The sequence below is a fragment of the Muntiacus reevesi genome, chromosome 2 (genome assembly GCF_963930625.1).
Source record: "Muntiacus reevesi chromosome 2, mMunRee1.1, whole genome shotgun sequence".
Classification (NCBI taxonomy): domain Eukaryota; kingdom Metazoa; phylum Chordata; class Mammalia; order Artiodactyla; family Cervidae; genus Muntiacus; species Muntiacus reevesi.
Window position 1 is genome coordinate 255,044,789 of NC_089250.1, and position 21,600 is coordinate 255,066,388.

A 21,600-nucleotide genomic window follows, 5' to 3' on the forward strand; every position below is an offset into this window, starting at 1 on the left:
TTCACAGGTGGAGGACCCAGAGGACCATTCCTTAACAAAAATGAATTAACATGTGCTCTGAGAATCTGCTGACAAAAGGCTTTACTGTTCATCGCAGTGTGATTAAGAAAGATATTTACGTAGACAGAACAGTAAAAGCCCTCCAAACGGCTGGCACCCGTTTGGAGACGAGTAACACAGGCGAGAAAGAAGACAGAGGAACATATTGTTTTCTAGAAGACAAAATTGGAAAAAAGATACTGCCCGCCGCACCCCCAAAAAGGGCATCTATGGAGATACAAAATTATCTCTGTAGGTATTCTCACTGGCAGTCGGTAAAAGACTTCCAAGCACAGATCAGCGACAGCTGGGGCCTGGGGAGTTTGCCAAGACCGGTGCAGGGGCGCGCCAGGCCCTGCCACCCAGGAAGCTGGAAGAAGTCCGAGTGGTCGGAGTGCTTCCGACGCCCCTCCGGATCGACCAACACACGGGACAGAGGGAGCCGGCGAAAAGAAGTTTCCTGCTGCCCGCCCACCTTCCCCCTGGGGGACGAAGAGGGGCCACGGCTCCGCGGTCCGACCTGAGGCCACCCTTCCTCGCAGCTCGGCCCTCTTTGCCCAAGCCCCACCCCTCGCTCTGGTCCGGGGGTGGCGGGCGTCTGCGTGGCCGAAGGTGGCCTCCGGCCCTGCGGTCTGCAGCACGAGATCAGTTCTCTTCCCGAAGTCCCGGGTGCCCCGGAGGTAGCTGCACCCCCAGGCTGGGACGTTCTGGAGACCGGAAGTGCGCTGCTTCCTTCCGGCCCGCGCCGCACGAGACGGGGCGGGGCGTCCCCGGAGGGGGCGGGGGCCCGCGCTGACGGACGGCTCCCGGGACCTATGGGCGCGGCCGCAGTGGCCCGGCCTCCCCGGCGCGCCCCCTCCCCGGGGCGGCAGACGCCCCCCAGCCCCCCATTTCCAGGGTGCTGCACAAGGCTCCGCGGCGGCGGGGTCCAGGCCGTACCCCCCCGGCGCGTTGCAGGCCGTGGTGAGGCCCCGCACCCGCGACCCTCGGCGCCCCCGGCCGGCCCGCAGCCTGCCTTCCTGGTCCCGAGCCGCGCGCGAGGACGGCTGAGGCTGCAGGTTTGTGGTTGCGTGTCGGGCCGTGGGCAGCGCGAACGGACGCTTGGGCGCCAGGCTTCGGCGGTTCGGGACTGTCCGGCGGGTGGGTGGGTGGCGCTGCGCCTTTGCCTGGTGGTGTTCGGCCGGATCAGCAGCAAAGAGCGAAAGCCCACTGGCCGCCCCGTTTCCGTCGCGCAGTCTGGGGGCGCGGCCCCGCCCCTCGTGGCGTCTTGGGGCACCCGATTTGGGACGGGTCGCCCCCTGTCCACCCGACGTGCGGGGCCGGGGGCAGCAACTCTGGAGAGAGCAAGTTTGCCGAGGGCGGGGCGCCTTCTCGGGCGACTTCTCGCTTTGGCCACGCGGGCGGAGGGAGGGCCCGGGTGGTCTCCGGCCTCGGCGGCCAAGCCACTTCTGGGTGAGTCCAGGCGAGTTACTGAACTTCTCCGGCCGGCGGGGACCGGCGGTGCCGTAGGGTTGGGGTACGGAGGTGAGCTGAACAACGTGCCCTGCAGCGCCCCGAATGCCCAGTACGCGCGCTGGTCCTCCTAAGCAATGGAGGAAAAAAAGCAACGCTGTCATTTCCCATTTCAAACATTAAGATACCGTAGCTTGTAGTTTGGTGGGGAAACTTTTGTACCACGGGTTCATGCAATTATCACACATAGTTGACACTTAAATATTTGTTGCCGTATGTCCTAACATGTTACAGTGTATCAGTTGTGGGATTTTTTTACAACTCCGCTCGGAGCCTCTTTCTGAGCATGACTCTAGGATGAGGTAACTTGGGGATAAGCTCATCTCTGGAGGTACGACTTTGCCGACACTCCTTTTCTGTTTCGTTGCTCCAGATTCTCCATTTTCCGTGTTTGCCCCGAGGTCTGTTTTGCCTCTCAGGTTTTTTTGCTTGTTTCAATGAATGAATGAATGAATATATTGCATAATGTTGGATGATGTGTTCTTTTCAATAGAGCAACTTGTTTACTTTTAGGAATTAATAAACTGCCCCAACAGTCCTGTCCGGCGGCCGGTCATAGTTGATAATTAGTTAAGGCTGTTCATTCGTCGGAGGAGTGACGCAAGATGTTCTGGGGGACGGTAGCCAGCTTACTCACTGCCAGCACTCCCCCGCCTCCCACTTGCTGCTTCCAAACCCGGCTCCTGCTCCCTGCTGGCACTCCCACTGTTGCTCCCTGGCGGAGCAGCTGCCCTGATTGGCACACCCCCGCTGCCATCACCGCCCAGACATAGTCCTAAAGCTTCCAGAGTGGATTGTTTGAAGGAACACAGGTATCAAAATCCAGATGCCTGAGACAAAACAGTATTTCAGTTCTTCAAAATCAGGCTATCAACAATCAACAGATTCTACTTAATACCATTTCCATGGTACTGTACTATAGAAAATGATAGGAATCTACCTAATTATGTGACACATTGCATAATGACTGCTGTAACTCTGGAAGGGGAAGGATCAGTAGGGGTTGGTGCATCCCAGGAAAAGAAGGCTTCCTGGAAGAAGGGCAGGGGTTTGTCTGTGATGCTCACCTGTATTCCTAACTCTTGGCAGTGCCTGCCATAGAACAGGCACTTTATAAATGTGGTTGTGTGAAAGAAATATTTGTGTTGTGTCTTGAGAGTAGCTTTGAATGCTTGTTAAGGTTTGGATGGGAAAATGGGAGGGCATGGTAAGCATGGGAAAATGGCTCAGGTGAAGTCTCTAAAACACAGATGAGCACTAGGGTGTGTTTGCTAGAGAGGGTACTCACACATGGCTGGCGCTTTACTTCTGTGTTGTTTGTAGGAGTGGTTGGAAGAACAATGCATGTGAGTCTTTGACACCATGATATCCATCAGGCAAAGAAAAGGAATACAAACCGCAGAAGTTTCTGAGGATTACACGGCACAAGAAGAAAATGTGAAGTTGGAAGATAAATTGCCATCTAGTATGTGATTTAAACTAAAGCAGCATTTTGGATTTTTTTTTTTTGTCTGCATATTTAAATAATCACTCTCCAACAGGAACAAAATTTGGAGAGACCTAATAGTTGAAGAAACTTGTTCTACTACCCTGAGGCTTCTACAGATGATTTGATTGCAATCTAATAATATTCATTTTACAGTTATGCTTAGAATTCTTTGCTTCTCAGGTGTCTGTTCAGTATGATTATGCCAACCTGATCTTTTGACTTTCAGGGTAATACTTTTCCCCACTGTTTAAATTTTAGTCTAGTTCTTATTTTTCTGGTTTGTGTATGCTGCTTACAGTAGACAGCCTTACCTTGGGTGAGTTTCTCAATTCTTTAAAGTATTGAAAGATGAATCAAAACATTTTTTTTATTTTCAGTCAAATTCCTGAATATTTTTTCTTTGCCTTTTGTGGGGTGGGGAGGGAAGTGGTCAGAATTTGGTAAATTGTTTATACAATGTTGAAGACTTCTGCTAAGCCTTGCATCAAATGGCATTAATTGCCAACCTTTTGCTTCCTGAATTGCTTTCTTAGACTAAGCATGTCAGGATTTTTAAAAGTAGTCATGAAAAAGTCCATGTCCATCAGCCATTTTGGATATGACTGAGTTTATGTCGACTGCAGCTAGAGCTAGTAAAATAATTTGGGGGAGCAGTTTTATAAAGTAAACAATCTGTGTTGAGCAGTCATGCCACTCGGCTGTTAGCAAATTGAAATAATGCAGAGTACTCTCTAAAAGTCTTATACAAAATACAGGTTCAAGTTTGTCCTTTTAAATTTTTGCCAAAAGTTTTACTTTCATTTTAGGTTAGAAGGATTCGTTATCAAAAGAAAACACTTGTCACACACAATAAACAATTTCAGCATTTAATAGAGGATTATTTGACTTAATTTCAATATACAGTCATTAAAAGAAGGTAAATGGAAACAATAGAGAAAAGTAACAGCACCTACATCACCAAATTGGGCTGACCAACATCCAGACTTAAACAGTGCTAGGCAGTCCCTCCTTAATAGCAAATCTGGACTCTCGGTTGGGGAAGGATCCTGGGTGGTGTGTCCACCCAACAGGCAAGATTTGAGACTGCAGTTTGGAGAACTCCCACTTTTAATTCCGGGGCTTCCCTCATAGCTCACTTGGCAGAGAATCCGCCTGCAATGCAAGAGAACCTGGTTCGATTCCTGAGTTGGGAAGATCCCCTGGAGAAGGGATAGGCTATCCACTCCAGTATTCTTGGCCTTCCCTGGTCCTCAGCTGGTAAAGAATCTACCTGCAATGCTGGAGTCCTGGGTTCGATCCCTGGGTTGGGAAGATCCCCTGGAGAAGGGAAAAGCTACCCACTCCAGTGTTCTGGCCTGGAGAATTCCATGGATTATACAGCCCATGGGGTCACAAAGAGTCGGACACAACTGAGCGACTTTCACTTTGACTTTTCACTTTCATTTATAATCCCAGGCCACAAACTGATACCATCATCAGTTTGCACACAAAAATGCAACTCTGGTTTTTCTTTAACTTTTATAATGCTGTTTGTTTCACCTTGTGAGTCACAAGACATCTTAGACCCTGGGGGACTGGCCAGACCTCCAGGGCCCCAAAAATTTCAGGACGCACTCCTGTTCTTTTTTTTTTTTTTTTTTTTTTTAATTTTATTTTATTAGTTGGAGGCCAATTACTTCACAACATTTCAGTGGGTTTTGTCATACATTGACACAAGTGCCCCCTGACCTGCTGTGCTTGCAGGCAGGCACAGAATGCAGGCAGTGGCCAGGAAGGTCAGAGCAGGTCAGAGACCTGCTCTCCTGCTTCTGAAGCCTGAACAAGATTTCCTCCATTTTAGTTTCCCTAACATTAAATTAAAACATAGCTTTGAGAATTGTTAATTCTACCAAAGCAGTATTTATCTCAGAAAAAAACAAAAGCAAAAAGGTAGGAACAGATATTCCCAGAAACCTACTCATCCTGAGATTGCCACTTATGGCCCTTTGATTATCTCACAATCTGCATGTTGTTCCCTGTACATATATACCTACAAGCATTCAGATGTGATTTTGCAAAATTGAGATCCTACATGCTGTTGTGTAATTTGCTGTCTTTTTCTTATTATGATATATATGAACATACATCAGTCAGTGTATTTTTAAAATTTTGTCAGTGTGTAGTCACTGTGTAACTATAGCATAATTTCTTTAACTAATTTCTTATTTAATATTTAGATGACTTTTAACCTTTTACCTATACAAACTGAACTGTGATAAATATCCTCGTGGCCAAATGTTTTGTTTAAAACTGTTTATTTAGGGTGTATGCCTAGATTTAGAATTATTGGTCAGATAGGGTAAGCATGTCAGTGGCTTTTATTGCCTATTGCCATGTTGCATTGCAGAAAGGTATCAATTTATTCTAACACCAGCATTGTTTTTAAAATGTCTTTTTTGTGTGTGTTGTGTACATACCAAAACAGAATGCTAAACATTTTTAAGCTATCAAATTAGCCAGTATTGTAAAGTTATAGCTCTTTGTTTTGATTTCCATTTCTTTAATACTAACCTTTTTTTTTCTATTAATTTTATTGGCCATTTTTTCTTTTGTGCATTGCCTATTCACATCCTTAATCAATTTCCTACTGGAATATTCATTGTTCTACCTTGAAAGTATACTACATTGACTGAAATGAACTAAATACTATATTAAGAATACTTAACCTTTCTCATATGTACTATAAAAATATGTTTCCTCGTTTATATGCCCTTTAACTTTAGAATGATGGATTTTTTATATGGATTTTAAAATTTTAATCAAATTTTGGGGTAGCTTTTAATGAATAAACCATACAGTTTAAGTAGATCATTTAAAAGGCTGTTTATATTTTAACTATAACACATTTATTCTTCCATTTAAGAAACAGTAGCTAAACTAAGTCAAACATGGGTCCTAGGTTTTAAGGTGAATAAGATAGTGTGCTTGTCTTCACAAAGTTCACATTCTAGTTGGCAAAATGGACAAATGAACAGTTAGATACAGTGGTGGGAAAAGCTATGATAAAAGTATAGAAAGAAAGATCTGTGGAATCACAGAAAGGAGCCCCTATCTGTCTGCTGGGGACAGGGAAAACTCTAATACAGGCAGCTGGAACTTAGCATGCTTGACAATCTGAAAAAGAACTATTAACTGCTAAATCCTTTACTGATTTGGTTTTTCATCTGTTTTATTTTTTCTATAAGGTTGTACCAATAGAAGATTATGGAAGATTCTGTCATTTACAATTGGCGGAACTGTTGCCCTGTGCATTGGGCTTCTTACATCTGTCTACCTGGCCACTTTACATGAGAATGATTTGTGGTTTTCTAATATTAAGGTATGAACATTGTATGATTTACCCATCAATATCTCCAGTAGTAGTTAGCCATTTAGATGTATGACCAAGACAGTTTCATTTTGCCATAAAGAATTCAGGCTCTTTTGCTTGGATGCAGAGTAAAATGACTTTTGTTAATAACATCAGAAGTTTTATGTCAAATGAGTTTTCCCATTTTCATTAACTTATTCCAGTTACGTATCAGTTACTCTAAACCAGTATTTTTCAAACTGTAGATAGTGAAATTGGTGTAGTAGGTCATGAATAACACTTTTCTTAATGAAATTAGATAGAAGAGAATATGGTCACATAGTAAGGTTGGTAATTATTTGTGAAACTTATTTTAACTATATGTATGTATATACAAAATGGGTTACAGTATAATTTTTTTCTGTTGGGTATAGTAAAAAAAAAAAAAAAAAGCGGGGGGTGAGGGGAAGAAAGCCAAAGCAACTGTTCTAAACCAAGGAGTTTTAATCTGGCTCCATAGATGACCTTGATGTGGTATACCTCTCTAAAAGTATATGCAAAAGATTGCGGGAAGCTATAAATGTCATCAGATTTTTCAGGAGGGTCTGTGATTCTTTAAACACCAGTTTTCTTGTTGTTTTTCTCTCTCTCTAAACATTTCTATACATCGTTCAATTTGGCTTTGGTTCAGAGCAAGTATATCACCTAAAAGGAAACTTACACGTTGCCAGTGTTTTTCATCCAAATATAGCTTGCTTTTCATCCAAAAATGTCATGATCTTTGACCTTATTTCCCACCATGACTTCTAATGATTAGTTGGTTATGAAGGTAAAATTGATTTTCACAAGCAAAGTTTATTGTCTGTGAGAATATTCAAAAGCATCTATACAGAATATAAGGACTGTCCAGTGTTTTCCAAAGTATTTGGAGCTTCAGTTCTGTTATTGGAATGAGTCTCCAAAGGAGACTACTTTGAATGACAAGTTTTATTTTTATGAATAATGTCTAGTATGTTTATTTTTTTAAACCTGTCATGTTACTTTATTGGTATAGCAAGCATCTATGTATGTATCTTTTTACAAATGATCGTACCAAAGAATAATAATCCTTATCCTTCAATGACACTTGGTAGTTTTTCTTGTCAAGAAAAATTTTACCCACCTTTGTCTTTTTAAAATGGAGTACCTGTAAATAGATTCCCTGGAGATAAGAAATTTAAAACTTATTTAACACAAGTATTTTGAATAAAGCAGGGAATTTCCCCTTTGTGGGCATAATGCCAAAATTAAATGCTAGGAGCTGGATAGCAAGGTACCAGGTGAAAGAGATGATGTAATTTTAAAATGTAAGTTTAGTTCTTTAATTTAAAGCTGATAAGTGACCTTACTAATATACCCCCTCATCAAGAAGCCTGAGGAGAAGGCCAGGTCATGTAGGGCTTTGTAGGCTGGGCAGGAATTGGAGAGACATGGACAGAGACAGAGTCAGAAGGATGTCATGATTGATCGTTTGTGTGGAGGACGATTGAGGAGAAAGAATCATCAGTGATGCCCTTTCCCCTATTAGCAGAAGGACAGATGGGTGGATCTCATTCACTGTGATAATGAACCCCATGAGAGAGAAGGTCTGGAGGGGACAGTAACACCTGGCCAGCCACCTGGAGTTAAGCCACTCTTCACGGTTGATGGCACAGTCCTCCCCAAAACGCCCCTCACTTCAGACACCAGTCACAACTTTGGGGGTCCCCCAGCTACTCTCACTTCTGACCAACAGGCCATACATTCACTCAAATGACTCAGAACTCGGGGAAGCTCTATACTTATCATTACAATTTTATTATAGAACTAGGATACGCATCAGAACCAGCCCAAGGGAGAGGTACATCCAGCTGGCCTGGGAGAACCCCACACTCAGAGTCTCCATTGCCCCATCTCCCAGAGTCAGGACATGACTGTCACGTTGCCGCTGCTGCTGCTAAGTCGCTTCAGTCGTGTCCAACTCTCTGCGACCCCATAGACGGCGGCCCACCAGGCTCCACCGTCCCTGGGATTCTCCAGGCAAGAACCGTGGAGTGGGTTGCCATTTCCTTCTCCAATGCATGAAAGTGAAGTCGCTCAGTCGTGTCCGACTCTTCGCAACCCCATGGACTGCAGCCCACCAGGCTCCTCTGTCCATGGGATTTTCCAGGCAAGAGGACTGGGGTGGGGTGCCATTGCCTTCTCCGGACTGTCATGTTAGCGTGCAGCAATGTGTAGGGTATTGCCAGCTGGCAAAACTTACCTGAGCTCTGGTGTTGGGAGTTTTTACTGAGGTTTCATTATGTATGCATTATTAATTAAATAATTGACCACAAAGTCGAACTCAATCTCCAGCCCCTCTTCACTCCCCAGATGTTGGTCTGATATCTGCTGGCTCAGTGCCCCAACCCTCTGATGACATGGCTGGACTTTCTGGCTTGACCAGCTCCCATCGTGAATCATCTCCTTAGCGAAAACTGTCTAGGGGTCCCCCCTGAGTCACTTGTTAACACAAGCTATCAGATGTGGGCCAAGGAGCCCACCTTGAATAACAAAGATACTCTTGTCCCAGGGAGGTTCAGGGGTTCGTTGGCTGCCCCCAGGAAGGGGGAGAAAGGGCAACCAAGTCTTTATTGTATAGGAGTCAGTAAGGCAAGAAATGACAAGTTGGAGTTTGGATACACTGTGAGTCACTTTCAAAACAATCCAAGTAAAGACCTAGAGTAAAGGAAGCTGGGTATGGACCTGAAGGCAAGAATTCCATCTGTGTTGGAAACAGACACTTTCCTGTTACCAGCTTGTGGCTGTGTGGGCAAGATTGTTTGGGGAGTATGTAGAGTGAGAAAAGCAAGAGACCCTACGCTAGATTCTGGCTGTGCCTCAGATGGCATCTGGGAGAAGCCGTGAAAGAGGCCCATCCTCTCACAGGTTTCCCCCTCTCTCCCATCACCAACACCCCCAGCCCCTCAAGCTTAAAATTGAGCCAGAGTCTGGATGCATTTTTTTCTCTCTCTCTCTATTCAACCTCTCTCTCTTTTCCCCCCTATGTCACAAGAGGAGTCCTCAGATGATGTAATTCATCTCTCAAACCAGATTACAGGCTTTGCTTTATTTTTCATCTCTGAACCATCTAAACCCAGTGATCTCCAGAACTCCACACTGAAGGAAATGATCTAAACCTCACTGCCCAGTACAGTAGCTGCCAGCCAGGTGTGGCGATTGGACACTGGAAATGTGGCTAGTGCAACAGAGGAACTGAATTTTAAATTTTACTTAAATTGAAATTTTCAAATATGTATACATTTTCTGTGAATAAACCAATGACAATTCTAGCCATTACTGATCAGTGATTTACTTAGCCAAAGGAGAAGCTCATTTTCAGAGTTTATACCTAGATTTACTCCTTTTCATCACATTCATCTTGGAGGATTATGGAAACATTTGAGACATGTAAATCTGTTTTCCTCTTTTTTATTTGTGAGTTATAACTTATCAAAATTACTAGACTACTTTTTTATGAAAATACTTTGATCTTTTGAACACCTTGAATTAGTTGTAATTATTCAGAGTACAGATATTGCTAATAAAGTAGACTAATCACACATTCAGTTTATGCATTCAAAGTAATTTTTTTAAATAGTCACAGCAATGTTAGTATTTAATGTGTGGGAAACTCTGGAACAGAAACTGGAGCGCTGAAAAGGAGAAAATGTTGGTTTAAATGGTCCTAGAAAATGTGTATGTAGTATCCTTTCCTACCATTATTTTTTTAATTAAAAAGTCATTTTCAGAGTATAAGAGCTTTTTTCAGATAACCTTAACTGAATGTCTGCTATGTGCTTGACCCTGTTTTAGGTGCATTTTACACCTATTTTATTTAATCTGGCTGTTTTCAAAGCCCGAGCTATTTTAACTCTAACTTGTCCTTTAAATGCAACCGTTTTTGTTTTTGTTTTTTCTGCTCTGTACTATAAACAAAACAAACTAAGAGAATTTAAAGCCCGTACTCCTACTTGCTGTGCTCCCCTCGCAGTGACCCACACATCATCAGTGCTGAGTAGACAATGCTCTTTTGGAGCAGGGCCAGCCTCTAGGGGTGAGGGAGTGGTGTAGCCAGGGGGCCACTGACTGCTGCAAAGAATCTGGTTGGAACTAGAGCCGAAGGGTGCAGCCTTCGGAGCTTGCCTTCAAGGTTAGGGCGTGGTTAGCAATGGCAAGTGGGAAGCTGTTAATTGTGTTTTTAATAATTTGTGTTTAGTAGGTGCTAAAGTAAATATCTGTGTGGTCTTGTTGGTTTTTGTTTTTTGAACATGTTTTTTTTTTAACTGCACAAACTATACTGTGATAACAACAAATACTTTTTCAGTGAAAAACATTGCTCGGTATTCATTGCCTTTAACAGAAGACAGTTTTCATTTTCCCTTCCATTCTTCTTCATCCTGTATGTGTATATGTATTTTACTTACTTATGACTTCAATATAGGTAGTTTTTATCATCATCATATGCTTTTCAATATACAATTGTATATTTTCACAAACAATTATTATGTAAATAATGATAGCTATATAATTTAATCTTTTTGACATTTTTATACCCTTGGTCATTTCACTGTTTCCTTGCTCCCCAGTTTGGGGTAGATTGTTTCTGACTGTGTGGTTAGACCCCTAAAATTGCTTACTTCTCATTTTAAAGTGGCAGAATAAAGATGTCAGTTCTCTTACTTTTTTTTAGAATTACTTCAGAGCAATTGAGAGAAATGAAAAATAGTCAAATTCCTTCTTTGATGAAGCTAAAGAGTCCTGTAATCTGGAATCACAGTATACGAGGAAGGGCTGCCAAATCTAGTGAAACTCCTAGGAGTGTAGAAAGATGCTGAGAGAGGAATCTCAAAGCTGCAGATTTTGGAAAAACCTGCCAAAGTTTAGTCCTCCAAAGTCACTGGCATATCCTGGGTTGGGGGGTGTGGTGGCTAATGGGACTGGATGTAAGGAGCAATGGCAGAAGCTTTCCTAGAGATACTCTGATGTGAAAGAGAAACAAGATAGACAGGCTGAAAGGCATCACAGAAACATGCCATTTTTTTGAAAGTCAAGAAGACCAGGATAAAGAAAGAAAACTTGCATTTTCAACAGCCCCAAAGCTGCCAATCTCTGTTGACTAAAATGAGGAAAAGACTAAAACCTCACTCTGTAATCCACTCTGAAGCACCAGAAAAATTCTTGCAGGCCTAAGTTATGGCCCAGGCCTCTCCCCTGCATGAACTTCCAACGTGTAGCTGATTGGGTAAGAACTTGCCATATTCAGAAATGAGTTAATACTCAAAAAGGAGCTAATACAGGATCTGTACAATGATACTGCAAGAAAAAAGGGAAGAGAAAAACAAGAATAAACGATACATGAAGAATAGTCATCAGAAAACTTTTACAGCAGAGACAAGAAGATTCTGGCCAATCATGTCACAAGGAAAAGCAAACATAATAACAGTGTTTGCCACTGTAGAAGGTGAATTCAGAGTAGGAATATAGCAAGGAATATACCATCTTTAAAGAGAAGTAGGAAGATGACAAAAGGAAATGAAACTTGAGCTGACAGATCTTAGTCAATAAATAGAATATTTAAAGATATAATAGATAGAAATCATGACTATGGTAGGCCAGAACCTGCAGAAAGCACAGAAAGAGAAGTGTTGGACAGGACTGATTAAAAAAAATAAAATTAGTAAAGTTAAAATATTAAAGAGAAGTGACAGCTGAGAAAAACAGCAGCAAGACTGCATAATTTGTGTCCCAAAGGAACCAAAACCGTGAAACAGGAAAAGAAAAAAAGTTTAAATGTAATTCAAGAAAACTTTCCAAAAATAAAAGAAGACTTGAATCTACAAATTGAATAGGCACAGTGGGTCCCAGGAAGATTTGGCCTAGAAAAGTCATTAGCAAGTTGTAGTTATTGCTGTACTTGAGTGGTAAACAACTTTTGATCATCCAGACAAAAAGATAAGAGGAGACAAAGGTCAACCTGGCTTCCAAGTTTTCCATAGTAACATCGAGTGCTCCAAGACCACGAATGATGTCTAAGAAAGTGATTTACATGTTTTAACCCAATTACTCCATCATATATAAAGCACCATATAGATTTTTTTGACTCTGAAAAATATGTATTTTTAACAGCACTTGGAGAAATGGATAGAAGAAAAACTTTATCCTGTCAAGAGATAAAAGGCAAAACAGTGGTAGAAAACTTGTCAGTGAAGTTCAAATTTAGTTAACTCTAGGACTAAGAATAAATAGTTACAGAACAAAACATATGTGAACAATGTGAATGAATTGAAAATCGCTCAGTCATGTCCAACTCTGTGACCCCATGAACTATACAATCCATGGATTTCTCCAGACCGGAATACTGGAGTGCGGAGCCGTTTCCTTCTCCAGGGGATCTTCCCAACCAAGGGATTGAACTCAGGTCTACCGCACTGCAGGTGGATTCTTTACCAGCTGAACCACCAGGGAAGCCCATAAACAATGTAATAACATGTAATAATGTTATTATAGTAACACACCACAGTGTAGTAATAACATAATAGCACAAGTTAGAAGAGGAATTGGAAAGAGAAGGTAAAAGATGGTGGAGGTATCCTAATTTATCTTTTATAGCTAGAATTCAAAAACTTTCAACTAAAAATCATGTCCAGAAACAGACACACAGTATATAAAAGAACATTCCAAGAAAAATATTATCAAATAGTTGGCAGAGGAGAACTATGAATTTCATAATAAGATTGTCATTACTCCTTATAGGAAGTCAGTAGATGCTATCCACAGAGGTAAAGAAGTTATCCTCTGAGGTTATAAAGAAAGGTAACCCCTAGAACAAAAACATAAACCTTCCAAGTTAAAGAAACATGTACACACATGGAACCACACACACACACACATAGAAACAAGCAGACAGATCATGTAGCGAAGGATTTGTTCTAAAAAGCAGCAAAAAGCATGACACAAAATGTATTAACATAAATATTTCCAAATGTTTTTGTTTAAATAAATGTCAATGGGTTTTAAGTTCACCTAATAAAAATTCTGGATCATAAAGCAAAATCCAAATCACATCATATCATGCATAAGATCCTCCCAGAACAAAGTTACTTGGATTAAACCAAAAGTATGGATAAAGACTTAATAAATGCAAAAGGGGGAAGGAAAATCTCAGACAGAAAATTGTATTAAGTGAAGCAAAGAAGGTCAATGTGGTATGACCTAAATCAAATCCCTTACGATTGATTATACAGTGGAAGTGACAAATAGATTCAAGGGGTTAGATCTGATAGACAAAGTGCTCGAAGAACAATGGATATTGTACAGGAGGCAGTGATCAAGATCGTCCCCAAGAAAAAGAAATGCAAAAAGGCAAAATGGTTGTCTGAGGAGGGCTTACAAATAGCTGAGAAGAGAAGCTAAAGGCAAAGGGGAAGGAAAGATATGCCCATCTGAATGCAGATTTCCAAAGAATAGCAAGGTGTGATAAGAAAGCCTTCTTCAGTGATCAATGCAAAGAAATAGAGGAAAATAATAGAATGGGGAAGACTAGAGAGCTCTTCAAGAAAATTAGAGATCCCAAGGGAAGATTTCATACAAAGATGGGCACAATAAAAGACAGAAATGATATGGACCTAACAGGAGCAGAAGATACTAAGAAAAGGTGGCAAGAATACACAAAAGAACCATACAAAAAAGATCTTAATGACCCAGATAATCCCGATGGTGTGGTCACTCACCTTGAGCCAGACATCCTGGAGTGTGAAGTCAAGTGGGCCTTAGGAAGCAAAACTGCGAACAAAGCTAGTGGAGGTGATGGAATTCCAGCTGAGCTATTTCAAGTCCTAAAAGATGATTCTGTGAAAGTGCTGCAGTCAATACGCCAGCAAATTTGGAAAATTCAGCAGTGGCCAGAGGACTGAAAAAGGTCAGTTATCATTCCAATCCCAAAGAAAGGCAATGCCAGAGAATGTTCATCCACCACACAATTGCACTCATCTCACACACTAGCAAAGTAATGCTCAGAATTCTCCAACCAAGGCCTCAACAGTACGTGAACCAAGAACTTGCAGATGTACAAACTGGATTTAGAAAATGCAGAGGAACCAGAGATCAAATTGCCAACATCTGTTGGATCATTGAAAAAACAAGAGAGTTCCAGAGAAACATATGCTTTATTGAATACACCAAAGCCTTTGACTGTGTAGATCACAACAAACTGGAAAATTCTTCAACAGATGGGAATACCAGACCACCTTACCTGCCTCCTGAGAAATCTGTATCCAGGTAAAGAAGCAGCAGTTAAAACCGGACATGGAAAAAGAGGCTGGTTCCAAATTGGGAAAGGACTATATCAAGGCTGTATATTGTCACCCTGCTTATTTAACTATGTGCAGAGTACATCATGCGAAATGCCAGACTGGATGAAGCACAAACTGGATTCAAGTTTGCCAGGAGAAATATCAATAACTTCATATGCAGATGACACCACCCTTATGGCAGAAAGTGAAGAGGAACTGAAGAGCTTCTTGATGAAATTGAAAGTGAAAAACCTGGCTTAAAACTCAGCATTCAAAAAACGAAGATCAGGGCATCTGGTCCCATCATGGCAAATAGATGGGGAAACAATGGAAAAAGTAAAACACTTAATTTTGTGGGGCTCCAAAATCACTGCAGATGGTGAGTGCAGCCATGAAATTAAAAGACACTTGCTCCTTGGTAGAAAAGCTATGACCAACCTAGACAGCATATTAAAAAGCAGAGATGTTATTTGCCGACAAAGGTCCGTCTAGTCAGTTCAGTTCAGTCGCTCAGTCATGTCCAACTCTTTGCGACCCCATGAATTGCAGCACGCCAGGCCTCCCTGTCCATCACCAACTCCCGGAGTTCACCCAAACCCTTGTCCATTGTGTCGGTGATACCATCCAACCATCTCATCCTCTGTCATCCCCTTCTGCTACTGCCCTCAATCTTTCCCAGCATCAGGGTCTTTTCAAGTGAGTCAGCTCTTCGCATGAGGTGGCCAAAGTATTGGAGTTTCAGCTTCAGCATCAGTCCTTCCAATGAACACCCAAGACTGATCTCCTTTAGGATGGACTGGTTGGATCTCCTTGCAGTCCAAGGGACTCTCAAGAGTCTTCTCCAACACCACAGTTCAAAAGCATCAATTCTTTGGTGCTCAGCTTTCTTTATAGTCCAACTCTCACATCCATACATGACTACTAGAAAAACCATAGCCTTGACTAGATGGACCTTTGTTGGCAAAGTAATGTCTCTGCTTTTTAATATGCTGTCTAGGTTAGTCATAACTTTTCTTCCAAGGAGTAAGCATCTTTTAATTTCATGGCTGCAATCACCATCCACAGTGATTTTGGAACCCAGAAAAATAAAGTCCGCCACTGTTTCCACTGTTTCCCATCTATTTGCCATGAAGTGATGGGACTGGATACCAGGATCTTCGTTTTCTGAATGTTGAGCTTTAAGTGGGATGTGAGAGTTGGACCATAAAGAAAACTGAACACCGAAGAATTGGTGCTTTTGAACTGTGGTGTTGGAGAAGACTCTTGAGAGTCCCTTGGACTGCAAGGAGATCCAACCAGTCCATTCTAAAGGAAATCAGTCCTAACTATTCATTGGAAAGACTGATGCTGAAGCTGAAGCTCCAGTTCTTTGGCCACCTAATGGGAAGAACTGACCCATTGGAAAAGATCCTGATGCTGGGTAAGATTGAAGGCAGGAGAAGGGGATGACAGAGGATGAGATGGTTGGATGGCATCACCAACTCTATGGACATGAGTTTGAATAAGCTCTGGGAGTTGGTGATGGACAGGGAGGCCTGGCGTGCTGCAGTCCATGGAGTTACAAAGAGTCAGACACAACTGAGCAACTGAACTGAGGCAAAGAAGGACAGTGTTTCAGTGATAAACATACAAACTACAAATAGGACTAGCTGTGTATCAAATAATCAAAATATTTACAAAGCAAAAACCACTGGAGATGCAAGAAGAATATAGAAATACCTTAGTATTGAGTTTTAATTCTTTCCCAATCATAGAAAAACATGTGGACAAAAATAAGTAAGGAGGAACCTCCCTGGTGGTCCAGTAGCTAGGAGTCCATGCTAGAGGGCCTGAGTTTGATCCCTGGTCAGGGAACTAGATCCCACATGCTTCCTTTAAGTCTTGGCACAGCAAAATAAATATTTTTAAAAATAAGGATATAAAGATATAATATTGAATATGATAGACCTAATCTATAATATCTAAAGATAACATACACTCATCTCCAGTTTCCACAGAACATTCACTAAAACATTGATAAATTAAACCATAATGAAAATCTCGGTCCAAAAATTCAAAAATTATGATATTCTCTAATCACAGTGTGATAGCACATAGTCTTTGCTTGTTCCTGACTTTGGGCATAAAGGTCACAGTATCCCCTTTATTTAAATAAAGATAGGAGATAACTAATTAAAAAAAAAAATCAGTACCTTGAATTTTAAAAATAATCTTTGACCACAGGTAATTAAAACTGAATTTGTAGAAATCACAAATGAAATCTAGAAAATATTGAAAACTATGTTTCAGAATTAATGAAAGTATTCAGAAGAAAGTTTATACTTTTGAAAGTAAATACTTTCATTATGAAATAAATGAATTTTTCCACTTAACGAAGTCTCACAACAGAAGGAAGGATAAAAGTATTAATAAGAGAAATTGTCACCTCAAAAGTAGGAAAACAGTTCATAAATGAATGGTTATTTGGGGAGTGAAAACTAAAGAAACTAAAGAAAGATACAGATGGGGTAGGAAGTGAAAATATCCAAAAATTACAAAGATCATGAAATATGGTCAAAGAGAAATAACCATAAAGACCATGAAATAAGAAAGAGCCACATGATACTATTTTGTTTGATTTTATGCACATTAGATGAGTGGGTAACATGGATGATTTTCTAGAATATAAATTACCAAAATGGCCCCAGTAAACATAATTATTTCTGTACGTGTGATAGAGAAAACTTGAAAAACACCTACCTAACCCCCACCCCCAAAATACCAGATGCTGTGGATTTTATGAAGAAATTCTGCCAAACTCTTAAAAAATTCCACTGCTATTTGAGCTATTCTAGAACACTAAAGAGGAAAATTTCCAAGATATTGTTATAAATCAAGAATTACACACCGAACCTGAGGATCAGAATATAGCTACAGTCCTTATTTCCACCGGTTATGATCTATAAAGTCATTGAGAACTGTGAGTTAGAGAATACTGAACCATTGCTTCTGGGGAAATACGTACATGTATATAGCACACTCATATCACACAGAGGTTACAGTCTTAAATCCTAAAATCTCCTCCTGGTAGATTCTATTTTCTTTTTTTCACAAAAGAAAAAATGAGGTTCAGAAGTGTTACATGAGTCGCCTGAGGCCGTCCACTAATATTTGAAAGAGCTGGGATTCAAACTTTGTCCACTGGTCCTGGAGCTGAGGCATCTTGCGCTGTGCTGCTCTGCCCCTTACTGAAAGAGGAGATAGAGTTATTGGCAGATGATGCAACTATATACCTGTTCACCCCAAAAGAATCTAAAAAGTGGTTACAAGCAATAAGAAAGTTCAGAATGTACCAGGGATTAAATACGCTGATGCCAAAACTAAATATACAGAAGCCACGATAATTTTATTTTTACATTTGTCAAAAACTGAAATTAATAGGGAAGGAAGACTTCATATATGCCCTTTTAAAAAGTGTTGCCTGGCGATCCTAGAACACAGCTCTCCTGTGTGACTGTTGCAGCCTTTTCTTCCCTCCTCTTCTTCACCAGACCCCCTCCAGTCTTCACTGTCAGCTAGGGACACTGCTTCCTGTCTCACCATATAGGGAAGGAAGAAATTATTTTTCCTACTACCGCCTAGCCTCTCTGGCTGGAGTCCCATAAATTGAGCTGGCAAAAGAGATTAACAAGAGGAAAGCATACAAGTTTAATACAAGTTTTACGAGACACAAACACCTCCATAATGAAATGACCCAAAGAAATCCTCAGACCTTTGCATTTTTGTACTGGATTTGATGAAGAATGGAAGGTAATGGGAGAATGTGATAGTGTGTGAGCCCAGGGTAGTACAGTGGGGACACTGAGCAAGGCCTGTCCATTCAGACTTCTCTCAGCCCCATCCGTCTTCAGAGATAAGAGGTTCTTTTCCTCTGGGAAGCCACCTCTCACAAGAGTCCTAATGACGGCTTCTGGGGAGAAACGAAAGGTCAGAGTCCATTCTGCACCTGCCATCCGTCCATTTCCTTCAGTATGCCAAGGAGCCGTATTTTGAGGTAACATGTTCTGAGCTCTGTCAACTAAGAACAGAGAAGCCAACCAAAGAGACGGCCCGCCTGCCTCCCCTCCACACTGCCCAGACCTGTACATGTACTCGCCGACTCCTGCCCGTGTGTGCCAGACCCTCGCCCCCGTCTCCTGCTGCTCCACATCGCTCTAGCAGTTCCTTCTCTGTCTCTCACACTTTCTCCCATCCTAGAAGGAACAGTCTACTCTACCTCCCCGCCTCTTGCACTTACTGTCCAATTTTTCTGCTCACCTTAACACCAAAATTCCCCGCAAAGTTTGGTGACTGGTCATCTGTGTTCCTCTCTTCCCCTTCTCTCTCTCAAACCCATTCCAATCAGGCTTCACCCATGATGCTGTGCTTAAAAAGGTCTGGCTAAAGTCATGGATATCCCCCAGGTTACTTAACTGTGTGCTTCCCTTGTGGCTCAGCTGGTAATTAATCTGAGTGCAATGTGGGAGACCTGGATTCGATCCCTGAGTTGGGAAGATCCCCTGGAGAAGGGAAAGGCTACCCACTCCGGTATTCTGGCCTGGAGAGTTCCATGAACTGTATAGTCCATGGGGTCGCAAAGAGTCGAACATGACTGAGCGACTTTCACTTACTTTACTAACTGTAGTGGTCATTTCTCAGTCCTCATTTTACCTGACCTATTAGCATCTTTTCTTGCCTCCAGTACACAGTCCCCCGGGTTTCCTCCTGCCTCTCCAGCTGCTCCTTGGACTCCTTTACAGGCTACTCTTCAGCCTCCCGAGTGACCTCTTAATTGGCGGAGAACCCTAAGAATCAGCTCCTGTATTTTTCTGTCCACCTTCAACTGCTAAGAACAGTCTGTCTGTAGCTTTAAATACCATCTCTATGGACTTCCCAGGTGGCTCAGTGGTCAAGAATCTGCCAGTGCAGGAGACACAGGTTGGATCCCTGTGTTGGAAAGATCCCCCGGGGTAGAAAATGGTAACCCACTCCAGTATTCTTGTCTGGGAAATTCCAGGGATAGAGGAGCCTGGCGGGCTGTAGCCCATGGTGTTGCCAAGAGTCGGGCATGACTGAAATGACTGAGCACGCACCATCTCTATGCTTCCAGCTCCCAAGTGTCCATCCCTGCTCAGACATCCCCCTGAACTCAGACTTGTATATTCAGCCACCTACTTGATCACCTGCATTTGTCCAATAGGCATTTCGGACTTAACTGACTTAAAAACACCTGACCTTCCCTGGCTGCAGGTGTTTCTCCTTAAAACCAAATCTGTAAATAGCAACTTTGTCCTTCAATGGCTCAGAATTTCTGTCCTTAGAGAATTCTAGTTCTTTCAAATGCCAAATTAAATCCTTTAGGAAATCGCACCAGTTTTCTTTCTGGCTGCACTGTACAGCATGCAGGATCTTAGTGTCCCCACCAGGTATTGAACCCACCCTGCCCTGCACTGGAAGCATGGAGTCTTTTTTTTTTTTTTTAATTTAGTTATTGTGATTGGAAGATAATTTCTTTACAATATTGTGGTGGATTTTGCCATGCATCAGCTTGAATCCGCCACGGGTGCACATGTGTCTCCTCGTCTTGAAACCCCACCACCAACCTCCCTCCCTACCCCATCCCTCTGGGTTGTCCCAGAGCAGTGGTGTTGAGTACCCTGCCTCATGCATCAATCTTGCACTGGTCATCTATTTTACATATGGTATACATGTTTCAATGCAGTTCTCTCAAATCATCCTACCCTCGCCTTCTCCCACAGAGTCCAAAAGTCTGTTCTCTACATCTGTGTCTCTTGCTGCCTTGCATATAGGGTTGTTGTTACCGTCTTCCTAAATTCCATATGTACGTGTTAATATACTGTATTAATGTTTCTCTTTCTGACTTCTCTCTGTATAGTAGGCTCCAGTTTCATCCACCTTATTAGAACTGACTCAAATGCATTCTTTTTTATAGCTGAGTAATATTGCATCGTGTATATGTCCCACACACAGCTTCCTTATCCATTCGTCTGCCTATGGACATCTGGGTTGGGAAGCATGGCGTTTTAACCACTGGACAGCCAGGGAAGTCTCAAGTTTTCTTTTGATGGTATCTAGAATCGGCTCACCATTCACAACCTCCGCCTTTGTGTCTGCGAGGATTACTTCAGCAGCTCCCTTCCTGGATCCCCTGTGGAGTCTATCCTGAGCCTAACAGCCAGGGAGATTCTTTTAGATGTTTGGCAGTGTATGTCTCTGCTCGAAACCCTTCACCCTCAAACTCAGCATGCCTGAAACCAAACTCCTACCTCACACCTCCCCACACACCCACCTTCTAGCTCAGGGCAGGAGCCCAGAGTCCGTGTGCCTGCAGCCCCCAGCCCCTCCTGACACCTCCGATTCTGTTTCTGCCCCTTCAGCCTCTCTGACACGACTACCCTCCCTTGTTCCTTCTGCTCAGACCATCCTGTCTTCCCAGTGATCTCCAGGGTGCATGCTGGCTGTTCTGGCTGTTGAGCTCTCCCCTCAGCCCTCCACAGGCCCCACTGCCTCACCTCTTCCAGTCTCTGGTCGGCGTCATTTCATCAGTGAGACCTTCACTGCCCACCTCCAGGATCACAGTCCCACCCCCTTCCCTTCCTATCCCTCTTCTCTGCTTTGCCTTTTATGTTTTACTGGTTTATTCTCTTCTCCTTCTGCTCTGGATTATAAATTCCATGAAGGCAGAGATTTGTGCCTCTTTTGTTCCCTGCTAAATCTCCCGGCAAAAGATTGCTTATAAATTGTTGGTGGTTAGTAGGTATTTGTTGAATGAATAAATGAATGGATTGATGGATGAATGAATGAGTGAATGGGGAGGACAATTGGATTAAAAAGATACCAAT

General features: G+C 42.3%; 1 protein-coding gene across 4 annotated transcripts in view; it reads left to right on the forward strand.

Moving 5' to 3' along the window:
- Positions 1-857: 857 nt before the first annotated feature.
- Positions 858-21,600, forward strand: part of DPY19L3 (dpy-19 like C-mannosyltransferase 3) — a 72,762-nt gene continuing 52,019 nt past the window's right edge. Inside the window, exons 1-3 of one of the 4 annotated variants that reach the window (XM_065925725.1) lie at positions 858-1,097; positions 2,875-3,016; positions 6,265-6,398. In XM_065925725.1, the coding sequence (XP_065781797.1) occupies positions 2,914-3,016; positions 6,265-6,398 (237 nt within the window). In that variant the 5' untranslated portion in view covers positions 858-1,097; positions 2,875-2,913. Of the gene's footprint in view, positions 1,098-1,302; positions 1,492-2,342; positions 2,364-2,437; positions 2,460-2,874; positions 3,017-6,264; positions 6,399-21,600 lie in introns of those variants that run through there. The other 3 variants (XM_065925726.1, XM_065925728.1, XM_065925727.1) reach the window with 3 other exon arrangements.